We start from the raw sequence: 14,632 nt of genomic DNA on the forward strand, positions 1-14,632 counted from the left end.
ACCTGGTTCTGTGTTTTCGATGCTCTCTTAACGCCAACATCGTCGTAAGTTAACGTTAATGTTAACTGCACTTCCGACTTTCTTAGCGCTGAAAGCGCTTCGAAAATCTAGGCCAAAGTTAACACACCGAGTCTAAATATACAGTCGTCACACCGTGGATAAAAAAAATATCTTATATATTGATGCAAACGTTATCACTCGTTTCTGATCTTTACGTGTAAGGCCATTCGAAAGTGACAGATTGAGGTAGGACCCTAACTGAAGAGAAACAAAGAGATACGATTATGATAACCTAGAATGCTTGCTGGAATAAAGGTGTTACGTTTGAACAGTGAATTACATCACTTCCAGACACCAGCGGCCAAAGGGGCTTGTGTAAATGCTCCAAGATGTATCTATCTATCTAATTCAATGGTCATAAAATAAACTCTCAGGTAAAAAAAGAATGGGTGTGCACGCTGCAACCCCACTTTGGATCCCCCTACGAATTTACAGTATTACACTATGCAGTTGTCATTGAATAATGCAGGAAAATGATCTGCTGCGAATGGAAGTATGGGAAGATTTTAATTTAAACCAGAAAGATAATCACAAAAACTTTAAAAACTTTACATATGTTCTTCACGTAAATATACCAGTTCTCAGAAAAAATATTGCAATGGGTATACATCGTTTGAAAATTGTAATGGATCCCACTGAATGTAACCTTTGCAATATTTATCAAGTCTGAGTGTACGTCAAAAGCCATAAATTTGAAGAGCTAGTCGTCCTTTTTCTTGAAGGAACAAGAAAACATGTAACTGTTTAGGAAACTACTTTTATTCCTCAAGAAAATGTGGTTCCCGGCTGCCACTTGCAGCCTGCCCAATCGTCTGCTTCTCATACGTCATTAGCCCGCATGTTCTGTACAGCAGTGATATACCTGGGCATCAGACACATAAATATGGTAGTAATATCAAGACAACAGCAGTCCAAAACACTTGTAATGGTCTCCAGGCTCTGCCCAGACGAAAACTATTTATATGTAAATATATATGTGAAATGAAATCCAATGAGAAATCAGTCTAAAAAAGCACCTAATATGACAATATGAACACGTAGATTAGGGATGATATGACAGAGGTTGTGAGATGGTCTATGGGGATGACAGCATTATTTATGCATCTTCTTCTTCCTCTGGGTTTTCTTCTTCCACTTCATCATCATCTTCATCTTCTTCAGGGTCTTCCTCATCATCTTCGGCCTCCCCATTGTCATCCCCCTCAAATCTCTTTAGGTCTTCTTCGTCATAATCATCATCCCCATACAATTCCTCAAACTTTTCAATACAACTGAAGTTCTGTAGGTGTTCCTCTGTGAGATCCTGATTGCCTGGCCGAATGACCAGCGTGCTCCTCAAACCAGCCTGACATGCTGCCTTGGCCTCTGTACACCACAAACAAAAATCACACATGAGAAATCAGGACTTGGAAGGATTTTACATATCGTTTAGCACAGTAGTCTAACAAATATAGATCATGATCATATGATAAAATTTGCCTTTAATCAAATAAAAATGGTTTATTTCTACAAATAGACATATGTTGGAGGTTTGGTATGGTAAATAATACCGCTGAGTCAGCTATATATTTAGGATGCTTATTTCTAATGAACATAACAAATTCCTTCCTTTCAGAACAATTCTGAAGTAATGAACTTTTTTAGTCCACAAAGGCTACTGCTAACTGTAAGGCTTCTGAGGCTCCTAACAGAGACATGAGGAACTGGTCCCTAAACAATGGGGCTGCAAAAAAGTTACGAAGTACAGATCCTGCAATTACTGGAATCTATTTCGAAAGAATGTCAGCTATCAAGTGTGTACAAGAACAAAATAAAAAATAAAATAATCGTCAACTTTTATCCCATAGACTTTAAGAGACCTACTAAAACATGATGAGATTGGTGAAACATAAATTTGCGGATTTGAGTGTTTCTTGGAATCATACATGAAAAGAGTTAGATCCCTTAACATTGTCTCCACAATCTATGGTTATTTCCGTTCCTCAAAAGAAAAAATTCATGCACATAATTTTTTTTGCATATTTGTTACATGTTATGTTTGATAGTTAAACCAAACAAGACAACTCCACGTCTTAGCTGCCATTAACGCAAGGTAGTACCAGTATTTACCAAAGGGTCTGTAATACTCCGAGAGACTGGGCTTGACACTATGGCTGGATTAAGTGACTGATAAATGGAAACGATTATTGATCACTATGATCTGTATTGATAACCAACCCTAGCTGACACTGACAGGGATGAACATGAACTTACCATCGGGGCTGTCTGTCAGGAAGAGAATTTCATCATTTTCACATCCAACTTTTGTAACTATTGCCTTGTAGCTGCTGCTCTCTGTTTTGCTGCCTATTGTTGTGTCAAAGAAATCTGTGAACATCTAAACAGGAAATCACACATCAGTCTCTACTTGTCATATAATGTGGTGCTCATGAACTAGTGTCGGATACTAACTGAGTTCCAACACTTTAGAAGTAACGAAAGATTAGAATGCAAAGTAACAACAGATTTGCCATTTAAAAATAGGCATTTTTACATGTTTCAACTCGTTCCACAATTTGATAAAACAGTAATATGACTTTTGCTGATGTCAAAATTGTATACTTGATGTATGTTTTCATGAAGTACCAATCTTATTACTCATGACAATAACAAATCATCTGATGCTGTTTCTGGATTGGTTTCAAGCACTTTTATGACAAACACATGGGAATAGCGTATTACTATCCATTACAATTTGTTACGATAAACTTCTGACTCATGGGACAATTTCTAAATTTACTAACTGTACTACTCTCAAATTTATGTATGAAGTAAGTGCCACCCCAGCCACCCATCCTACATGTCATGTACACAATCAGTTACTCCCCTCTTTCTTCCCATAATTCTTAAGAATAATTCTTTAATATTTTTATGTACAAAATTGCTGAGCCTGCCAGACACACCTTACTCCCCCAGAACAAAACGAGTTTTCCTTTAAATCATCAACACACCCTAGACATAAGTTATGAATGGTCCCAATATAAGAATCTAGATAAAAATGTTCTCAATTCCATAAACAAGATGTCATCCATACAGTCATATGTAAGACTGACAAATGGACTCACTTCTACTAAATCTCCATCTTGTTGTGTGTTACCGAACAAGAGTTTCTGTGCTTCTACACTTCCCGAAGAGTACACATACAGTTTGATGCCCTCGTCAGATAGCTGCTGTATAACTGCTGCCACATCGTCAAACAACCTGTAACATAGCACAGTCATGAATCTTCCAGGTAGAGAGTCTGTAACATAACACTAGCAGACAACCTGTAACATAACACAGTCATGAATCCTCCAGGTAGAGAGTCTGTAACATAGCATAGCTATGAATGCTATTGGCAGACAATCTGTAACACAGCACAGTCATGAATGCTACTGGCAGACAATCTATACCATAGCACAGTCATGAATGCTACTGGCAGACAATCTGTAACACAGCACAGTCATGAATGCTACTGGTACACAATCTATACCATAGCACAGTCATGAATGCTACTGGCAGACAATCTGTAACATAGCACAGTCATGAATGCTACTGGAAAAGAGTCTGTAACATAAAACCCTACAGCAGACAGCCTGTAAGTGTAATGACATTCATGAATCCCACTGACAGATATTCTGTAAAAACAGTGATGAATGTTATGGACAGACAGTCTGCAACATTACAATGAATCACTTGTAGACACTTTAAAAGGCTTAAGAATGTTTGATCAGTCACTCTGTAATGTATTTAGAAACAGGTCATGAATTGCCTCAGTTGACAGTGGGTAACATGTTTAAAGTGATATCATGAATCACACTGACATACACTCTGTTAGAGAATGACATAAACAATGCCTAGAATCATCCTAAAAGATGTTCTGTAACAAACAACAATGTTGAGCTGAAACTTATCAAAGACACATTGTAACAGATAACAAGACTGCACTGAATCCACTTGAACACCAACAACTTTGTTTAACACTGTCACTTACACTTTTCAATAGTTAATGGAAACTTGATGGTGATGATATGTCCAGAGAAATCTTTGATTAGTGTAAGTACACTGACATCACTTAATCATTGTTAAGGAGAAGTTTATTTTACTAAAAAGTTGGTGATTGATACATTTCAACAAATCAAAGCAGACAGCTTTTTCATACTCCTAGGCCAAATGCTGGTAATGTCCCTATCTTCCAGGTGAGTATGTTTTACTTCACATTCAGCAATATTCCAAGCGGTCTGAAAATAACGGAGCCTGGACCAGACAATCCAGTGTTCAACAGCATGAGCATCAATATACTCAAATGGGAAACAATAACGTGTATGTCACCACTTGTCACAAGCAAAGTCGCCTTTTGTGGCAAGCATGGGTTACTTAAGACCTATTCTACCCCAATCTTCACAAGACCCTATCTTTTAGGATCTCTCAGCTGCAATAAGTGTGTTTTCCAGTGGTATCTCACTCCTGAAATTCTAGTCATTAGGGAACAAACCACAGAATGTATCACGTTACTAAAAGCAAAAAGGCTGAGGATGCAAGTGGGCTCCAGACTGAGATTTATGTATTAATCGCATGAATTTTATCCCTTCACACTGATATGTTTACTCTGGATTTACTATACATGAACACCCAAGGGGGGCAGGGTACAAAGCATGCACACAAACATTTATATTGGAGGCCTGTTAACTTTTAACAGACAATGCAACTGAAAAAGTTTATGGGTCAAGAGGGCTGATATATATTTCCTGTGTGCATTTAGGAAATGTATATGTGCAAAGATGCCAACCCTAAAGTGTTGCAAATAGTAGTTTCAACATTCAAAATTAGTAGTTTGGCCATAAAATTAGTAGTTAACCAAATAAACAAAATTATAATGGACTCTGAGAAAAAATAAATGATATTACGGTCATGTGATTAAACTATTTCCGCTGGAACTCAATGTGTCAAATCACAAAGGTATTGAAATCAGCATCGCTAAAATTATGTTTGTTACATGCAATCATTCCAGTTCAAATATGTCATTAAATTTGATAAATGAAAGGTACATGAAGTCCGAAAATGTATTTCATCATTGAAAATGTATGTTTTTGTCTATATATCCAAATTTAATGCATTTTATTTAAATTTCATGAAATTTCAAGTGGAATCGTATTGGCATAGTTTGAAGTTAAAATTTGTAGCAACTATGATAAAATTGTAGAAGTTGGCATCCCTGTAAGTGTTGCAACAAAAAATATAGTTCAGCCATCTGATGAATCCACAAAGAGTGACAAAACATGGGGAAAGACTCCATGTAACAAAAACCACCAGTATTTCTCAAAACAAACAACACTTCATTCAAGCAAACCCGAGGTGCTGACCAAATTCTTGAGTATTAACTCCATGGTCTAATGGACTGTGACTAGCTCTGATGTTCAATATGGTCAAGATATGAAGTGAGGGTGACAAGGGCAGGATGCATCACATTACCTGGTATGGTGTATGATATAGCATCTGTACAGTGGCCCACTGCTTGATAGTTACATGACTGGCTTACAATTTTATTTTATAGCCAGCCCTGTGGGCCAATACTTTTTCCAAGGGTACCAATATACTTTTTCCAAGGGTATATGTTTGATCATGTCATTGACTACGGGAAATATTTCGAAAATGATTTACAATTGTGGTATCTAGACAATGTCCGTATAGTTCACGATAAATCAAACCACAACTTGCACAGATCAGCCTTCCTATATATCTAACACTAGATGTGATTGGTCTAGAGAATGTTTTCAGCCAATGACCAATGTTTTTTCCATTCTGATTCAAATGGCAGTGACACTAAATAAATCAACAGTGACCACCAAGTTATGCTTTTAAACTTGCTTTTGCACATGTTTAAGTTTACCTTACTACAAGTAGTTCATTAATTACTTTATTGTAACACCCAGTTTCCTATTTTAATACAGGGCTGGTTACATGTTAACAGGGCTAGCAACATTTTGCAGTTATCAGCCCTGTGGGCTTCCTGCTTTACTAAGGAGTTTCATACACTGACCCAGTACTTATCACGCTACCCAGATGCTTTCTCTACATTTGCCCTAGAAGTATAAAGGGGACTGTAGACTGAATATATTTAGTGTAAGTAATAACCTTTTAAACATACGACAAATTTGGTTAAACCACAAACATTTTGTATGTTAGTCAAATAAAATTAAACAATGTACATACTCTCCCTTGAGTGTACCGCTCTCATAGCCTTCCTTCCACATGTGACCCTGTAACTGTTTTAGCTCGGTGGACTTTCGGTCATTGCTCATTTGCCACCTCACATTCTCTGCAACTGCCTTCAGGATTTCTTCCTTGTCTGTGCTGCTCTCAGGAATCTCAACTACACCATCAACAGAGTCTGATTTGTCTTTGGCAGCCTGAAATCAAACAGTAAAATGAAAAGCTCTTCATCCAAGAAAACTTAACACTGAATAGTTCTATTTGGAAAGTCTTAATTTGAAAAGTTTAAATCAATGAAACTTCTCTCTATTTTTTTGTGTGTGTGAGTGCGTGTGCGTGTGTGTGAGAGACAGAGAGAGAGAGAGAGAGAGAGAGAGAGAAGAAAGTTGTAAAGCTTCAGGGTGTGAGGGGTGGTAGGGTAGGCTGGAAAGCATCCACTTGTCATGATATAGGCCCGCCTTCAATTCCCTACATGTGTACAATGGGTGAAGTCCATCTCCTGCTAAGATATTGGTGGAATATTGCTTAAAGTGTTGTAAAATCATGCTCACTCACTCATCCACTAAGGAGTAAACTTTTTTTGCATGAAATGGGCACTTGAATTCAAAGCAAATATCAGTGTGTATCAGTAGTCTTGAATGACTTGTGCCAGTCAACAACATAAACCAATGACTGATAGTGTCATTGTTGTCCCTTCCTCGCTGTCTGAACAGGTGCTTAGCGCACCACCTCAGACTGAGCCATGGGTTTCAGCATCTAACAATGATCTTACACTGTACAGGACAAAGAGCCATGGAATCTGCCACAATTGGAAAAGGCCTTCACACATCGCTAGGATCAAGATGCATACTGTTCACAAAGAAGCTGGGACAGGGAACTGTTCCACATGACTGACCCCATCGCTTAATCTTTGTATGATGTAACAAAATCACAAGTGTTAACTCTTTGCCATTGATGAAAGCTTTATCAACGCCACTCATGTTACATCAAAATACTGTTTGCAGTTTTGGGAAGGGGTAGTGAACATTTGTGATGCAAGGGAGGTAACTCTTATGTAATTTACAAAACCTTACAGACCTCTTACAGTTCTCATTGATTTCTTTCTGTGCTTGCAATTACAATGATAGGTGTTTGTCATGTGTCTTCTTTAACTTAACATGAAAGTTGTTGATTTAATCCACACAGTATGGTTGGAAAAGTGGCATGGTATTTAGAATATTTTCGTTTTAAACATTTTAATATCTAAAGACACAAACAGACCAAAGTTTTCTTTACTGATAAATGTTTACTTTAAACAGGTACTTTATATAACAGCATGTTTCCAAAGAACAATAAATCATAAAAAATATACACTCAGGGACATATAAAACATTTTTATATCTAAAGACGCAAACAGACCAAAGTTTCCTACACTCAGGTACATATTAAACATTTTTATATCTAAAGACTTTATACTTTATATAACATCATTTTTCCCAAGAACAATAAATCATAGAAATATACACTCAGGTACATTATATTATAACATAATTCTTCTAACCCTTTTCTTTACATACTTTCATAATGAAATATTATGAGAGAAATCATGTGCCTCTCCATTTAATATCTGTTTTTCATTCTCAACCAAGTTTTAACTTGAGCAATAATTGCCACAGAATAATTACCCACCAGGCTTCGTAATGCTGCAATGTCTTTCTGTGTCTCTGTGTCATCGTAATGGTTCCTGAGGTAAGAGTCCAGATTTTCTGTGACAAAAGGGAATAATGTCTCCTGCAAACCAATACATACATCTTAGTGATCCAAATTGCATGAATTAATATCAGCCTAGAGACAAATTAAAGAATACCCCATTCTTGTGCTCCAACCATTGAGCTCATATATTGCGTCATTCTGAAAAAAATATTTGACACAAAATAATAATCTGTGTATAAGTGGAATATTTGGAGATGTTGGTACAATGATAGGTAAATGTCATTAAGGGCTTAAAATAAAACTTAAAGACACTGTTTACAGGCTAACATTTTGACAGTCCCATTAAACTTACTATCTATATATTAAAATCATATTTCCGCCAAAGTCGTAAAACATGTGGATTTCATTCACTAGTCTGGTACCCAGACCTACTGGTTCCACATATTATTCCAAATGTAGACTATGCTTTACTGACTAGAGTATGGTACGCGGAATTCGATTTACCGAATATTTACGGTAAACTAGGTCACATCTGGGGCAGTTTCACATTACATGCACAAGAAATTATTCTTAACATAGACCATTGTTAATGCTGGTAATACATGTTTGTGGATTGGTCGGAAATACTTAGATGTACAGTCAAATAATCTGTAAGAATTCAGCCACCTCATGATACCACAAATCAATCTCATTTTCAAGGCCGTCCAGTGCAGGACCGCCATATTGCCTTTCTCTACCACCAGCTTAACGGGGGTAGTGACTGGAAGAGTGATCACGTGACCAATTTGGCTATTCCCACCGTTATTCAAACTCCCCGCAGAAAACTTTTACCGGCACGCCAACTCAAAAGTTACAATTCAGATAAAAAAATATATTCCAAAGCGATATGGTTCTAGTTAAAAAGGCGATAAAGATTAATTCAACTCATCTCAAAGGCAGAATACCTACAAAAGCAACGTCAAAAATTTATGACGCTCTACTGTCAACATCACATTGGAAAAAAAACAACTTTCAGAAACCCGGAAATAAACATTTTGCAAAATTTAATTACCAGGACCCTGACAGATGAGCATTCATTTCATTGATCGAATATTTAGTGTCCTCAATGATTTTCTTCAACACGCATATAACTTAGCATAATGTCATGTTTAAATAATTGTTTTTCATTGAAAACACCGTGCGCTTCAAAAGTCTCTAAAATGCTCTTACTCCTGGAGTGAGCTAATGGTAAAGTCACCAAAACAATGCAGAATATAAATGATAGTAATATTGCTTTCTTCCCCCGTTAGACAAGGAACATCTCACTTCGAGAGAACCCGCAAACGCCTAACATTCGCATTCTGAAACAGAAGCGATTGGCGTTATCTACAGGGACGATGGTGCCCTACAGTACCGATGTCGTGCATGTTGTTCGCTATGTAACGCATCTGCTGAAACGCTTAACATGACAGGTGCAGGCAACAGAAGTAACCCGTCCGTTGAAGCTTCAGTGATAGTAAAATCATGGCAGCGCATCCCTTATAACAAATATTTGGCGCAATTACAACAAGGAAAAGCAGAAGCAGTACATGTTCCTTGTTGGCCGGCACTTAATAATAAGAGTCTACTTAGCTGCAAAGATCCGAAATACTTTACCTTCACAAATGAAATTGGAGTTGTTGTCCCCTCAATATCCATAACAACTGCTTTAACTCCTCCTAAGAGAGAGTCGGCTTCTTGTGCACAACGTTTCTGGGGTGCCATGTCGAATACTACCAGCGCCCGGCGAACAAGCGTCTGATCTGCTGGTGAACAAAGACGCGAATGAATCGAGCTTCAGCCAGCCAGGTGCCTCGCACACTCTGACCTCACTAGACGCCGAGAGATCCTGCTTGCTTCGCGACTAGTCATAGTTATGGGCGTAACTCGAGCTGCTCTATCGACCTGCCCTGCTTAACATGTGAAAGCGTCAATGCGATTTTGCTACAGTTTGCGGGAAAGTATTACATTAGCATACTGGCAGATATTTTATAAATGCTTAACTCACTATTAGATAAATTGTTATGCAATACTATCGAGACACGGTTGTGTTCGCAGTTCGAGGTATGGATACATATGACACCTTCATTGATTATTGACTTGGCTTGTAACAACTGAAAAAGATCGTACAATCGGCCTTCTATCACGCAGATCACTCGGTACTCAAATGCGCGCTTTGTGCGGAGGTTCCGTTGTAACCTACTTGAAAAGAATTTGCCGTGGCGATATAAAACCAGGCTCGTATTCGAATACACAGCGGCAAATGACCACTGCATGACCTACTGATAATAAAGTTATCTCCGCCACGACTTCCTGTTACTGCATTTTACAAAGGCGATAGTGAGGAAAGTCATGTTTCTGTGTGCAATTGGACAGAGATAGCTATTTAAAAACGTCAGTATGTCAATATGAGGTTATGGAGATGGCCCAAGATGTATGGTGTATCATGTAGCAATTTTTACACAAGTGTATATGGCTTTTTCTTGGATACAATATAGATATAGTATGACAGCTTATACCACCCAGTGTGAATAGATGTATAAAAGGTAACATAATTGAAATACTTATTTGATAGTAGTCTGATCTGTAATAAACATATTTATACCACAGGTTAAATATACTGTACAATATTATTTGACATTTTGACTAAACTGTTATTGTTTAGTTAAAGTAAAGACACGTGCCAAGTTATTCAGCGTTGCCTCGGCATGCTCATTGTTTCAAAGGTGTTACATGGCTGTGTAGAGTCAGTAGTGTTCACCTGTACATTGTTTAAAACGAACACCGAGAGACAATGCCACCTCAAGATATTTGCGGGAACGGAGACGTGACTGTAACAGGAAGATGTATAATGGGACTGAATGGGCGGAGATACCGTGGACTAAACATCTCCACTGCATGTAAAGATGATCGACATACTCGCGGCACAAGTGAAGCTTTGGTGAATCAGCGTGTCTGCGGAGGGTGTTTGGGCACTGTTAACACCGTGTTGTAACGGGCGGGTCCAATGCTCAGCAATGTACGCAAGGGCGGACTGCGCCGTGTATGTATAGCGGGCGTAACCTGGGGACTGCCAGTGGGTGAGTTTAGCTTTTCCCCGCTTTTAGCAATATTCCAGCAACATCGCTGCGGGGAACACATGAAATGGGGTTCACACATTGGATCCATGGGGGAATCGAACCCGGTTCTTCGGCGTGACGAGCGAACACTTCAACCACTAGGCTTTCTCGCCGCCTCTAAGGCACATCGTGACCCCATCACAGTCAGTTGGAACGACGTATCAAACTTTTAAGTGAAAGTTTTTATCGACTTACGCCTTCACAGCCAGTTTATCGGTATACACATATTTAATGCGACACAGGTGTGTACACAGACAATTTATGTTGAACTGCAAATATACGGAGAAAGCACATTTACAATGGCGCATATTGTTGAATCATGACATACTGTAGATGCAATAAGTGGAACGATGTATTGAATTTCGTGTGACTGACAAAGTACGTACAACTAAGTTTGTGTCCAATAAAAGTATGAATAGTGACAACATGAGCAAATGTAACAAAACTGCCCCGAAATATTGGTGTTTGTGGCAGTGGCAACGACTAACAATGACTGTTCGCACTGCACTAATGGATTAACTAGACACGCACCAGGAAATAGATCCATCATAACAGAATATGATTCACAGGTAACCAAAAAAATGAGCTTTATATGTAGCGCAGCGAATGCTACAGAATTTACAGTTACGTTCAGAAAGAAGTTGTTTCGGGCGCAGTGTTTTATAACTATAACAGCCGGCTGGTTTGTCTGGTCTAAGCAGGACTGATCAACGCTGTTTCAGCTATAAGTATTTTGGATTGCCAGCTAAAACCCCAGTGTCTCATTGTCTCACTAGCCTGGAGCTATGTACATGTACATGTATATGCGTGGTTGGACAGGTTTTTCCCTTTTCGTGCCGCATCTTAGAACCGCCTTTATACGCAGTCGACTGGTAACATTGTGAGGTACTTGTTGTTGGACCTTCAGCTGAAAGATTGTCGGCTGGTTGGTTGCTGTTTAACGGCGCACCCAGCAATATTCCTGCTGTAGGCGGTGAAATATTGCTGATGCCGGTTGAGCTACATACACTGCTGGGCAAAGCTTACATCCACGTGGGATTGTGGCTTCACAAAAGTTAAGTAATATGGTGATCTACCTTCAGTTGTTGGCAATAAATAGCCCATTTTACATCGTTTTGTTAAAAATAGTTTTGTACTTCTAAAGATATTTGTTAGCTAGTTTTAAACCATTTTATGATAATTTAGTACTTTTACTGCCTTTCGTTGACAGCGTTTTATATATGTATGTATTATGCATTTAGAGCTAGTTTCAGTCACGATATGGCTGAAATATTACCGATGTGAATTTTAACTCACTTACTCCAAAGTGTGCACGATGTGTCTTACAACATTCCTGTTGTACAAATAGTTATTCACGTGGATAGCTGTTCTCTCTCTTGCTAACTAACTGATCTCTTCTCTACGAAATCTTTACTTTGCTTAGTCTCTCTAATTCTCTAATAGAAAGTGCACTTCTTCAAAAGTCCCTGGACTATTCAATTACAGAGACATTACAAGAAAAACAACCAGGTTATCAGGATCATTATCTGTTGCTGCAGTTCAGTGCACTTCCTGGGCTATCTTTTTATGTAAAAGGGAGAGATGACGAGATTTTGTATTAACAATCTTCCGTAGTATTTGGAAGTTTGTGGAAGTTTTGGGAAAGAACCGTTTCGTGCGCCTGTTCACGAACTTTTCTCTTATGTGCATTGACGGGTGGGTAGCCTATAGCCCGTCAGGCTGAAGACCCGAGTAGATTTCCCACGTGGGTATACAATCATGAATGTGTGAAGTCCAGTCCACGACCTTCCTGGAATACTGCTAAAAGCGGCGTTATACCATACTCACTTAAACGTGCTTTGTACGGTAACACAGAAGTTATGGAGCGCAATAATACGTATCACGCTTAAGGCCCGGGTTCTGTCCCCGCTGGATTCACAGAGTCCCGAGGTGGAAACATTTGCGTAGTATCCTGGGACAAGATACTTAAATCCGCATTGTCTGATTTCTCCCAGCTGTGAAATGAGCACCAATGAAGATCATGTGCTGGCAATGTGAGTGTTTAGCTTGCACCTAACAAGCAGCACGACTGTATTATCCCTAGGGAGTTGAAAAAATATCAAAAAGTAAGATACTGTCCTATGACCATAGTTATGTATCTAGCGACGTGAACAGCAATGTGCCTGGATATGAGCGCCACATCAGCGGGCTATTGAGTTTCCTGCTGTAACCTACTGGACGATTTCATTTCCATGTCACATTGACATATCTTGTCGGTTCGGGTGTTAGGGGAAAGTTCAACAATAACCTACGCGCACGGCAGTCCTATGCTGTCGTGGGCAATGTAAGCCATGCATGAAACGCCCGGTCTGGCTACTATATTATGTTAATATATGCGGCACGTCAGAGCGGAGTCTCGGAGTGCGTTGAGGCTCATATTGGAGGTCTCTCTGCATGGTTACACCTGTTGCATGCCTGCTGTAGTGATTTACACCTGTCCACTACTTAAACACGTCATGAGCGTTGAGAGAAGTGCATTTTTCGCACCAGTCGTATTTCGACTGATGCATGCATATACTATATATGTAATGATTTCAAACGTGCACACGTGTTGAACAACTCCAAAACCTGGACACGAGATGCACCAGCCGATCAGTATTCAGTCACGCTGGTTATATGAGTGCTTCAAAGACATGTCATCCAGGGCCCCGTTTCACAAAACTCTCGTAATCCTATGATCTCGTAACTTTCCTCGTAGCATTTGCACCTCCTATGTTACAGTATGCCAGGTACAAGAGCTACGAGAAAAGTTACGAGATCTTAGGCTTACGAGAGTTTTGTGAAACGGGCCACAGGTGTATAAAGAATGTGCTTCATTATCAAAACCATGGTATACCTATATGGTTATGTGGTATAAGTATGTTATTGATAGTAAAATAAGTAATATTTTTGTGAGTGATTGACATCATGAGCATAATCTGTGCCACTTGGATACAGTGACATGTATATGCCAAGTCAAAAAGCGTTTCCGCCCGAACCAGATCCTAAATGACCAAATCTAACCTTAATATCATTTAAGGTCTTTCACTGACATCGATGTTTGAAGAAGGTATACGTGGTTGTTGATGTTCACATTATAAACGATGATGTTGATACTGCCGGAAAGTGTTGACTTAGTAAATCCTCTACAATGTGTGTACCTTGTTCCTTTTCATTTTTACGGAATTCTTTGTTTTCCTCACACTTGTATATTTTCAGTGTCCACGGGGCATTCTACCATTTTAGAAGTGCTGTGTCACCCCATATACATGGAATCCCAGCGGATGTCCACTACTCTACTATAGCAGTACAGTTGCACTCCAGTACATATGCGTGTTGTTTTTACCATATGGTTCCATGTAGATTAAATGCACGCTCTGTTTGTTAGAATGGTATAAACTGTTAACACAACAGCTGCAAATATTCTTTATTTTCTATCGAAACGTTGAGCATTACACGTGTGGTTTTCTTTATGCGTGAGATTATTGAGATAA

At 38.9% G+C, this 14,632-nt stretch overlaps 1 protein-coding gene across 1 annotated transcript; it reads right to left on the minus strand.

Annotated features, from left to right (window-relative positions):
• Positions 1–801: 801 nt before the first annotated feature.
• Positions 802–9,863, minus strand: LOC137293661 (enolase-phosphatase E1-like). The gene is made up of 6 exons (XM_067824347.1): positions 9,619–9,863; positions 7,960–8,061; positions 6,292–6,488; positions 3,165–3,300; positions 2,314–2,437; positions 802–1,425 (listed from the first exon to the last, which is right to left on the minus strand). The coding sequence occupies exons 1-6, from the start codon at positions 9,724–9,726 to the stop codon at positions 1,157–1,159; spliced, it is 936 nt and encodes a 311-aa protein (XP_067680448.1). The 5' UTR covers positions 9,727–9,863; the 3' UTR covers positions 802–1,156.
• Between the last annotated feature and the right edge of the window lie 4,769 nt (positions 9,864–14,632).

Source organism: Haliotis asinina, chromosome 8 (assembly GCF_037392515.1).
Source record: "Haliotis asinina isolate JCU_RB_2024 chromosome 8, JCU_Hal_asi_v2, whole genome shotgun sequence".
In the NCBI taxonomy this organism is placed as follows: Eukaryota; Metazoa; Mollusca; class Gastropoda; order Lepetellida; family Haliotidae; genus Haliotis; species Haliotis asinina.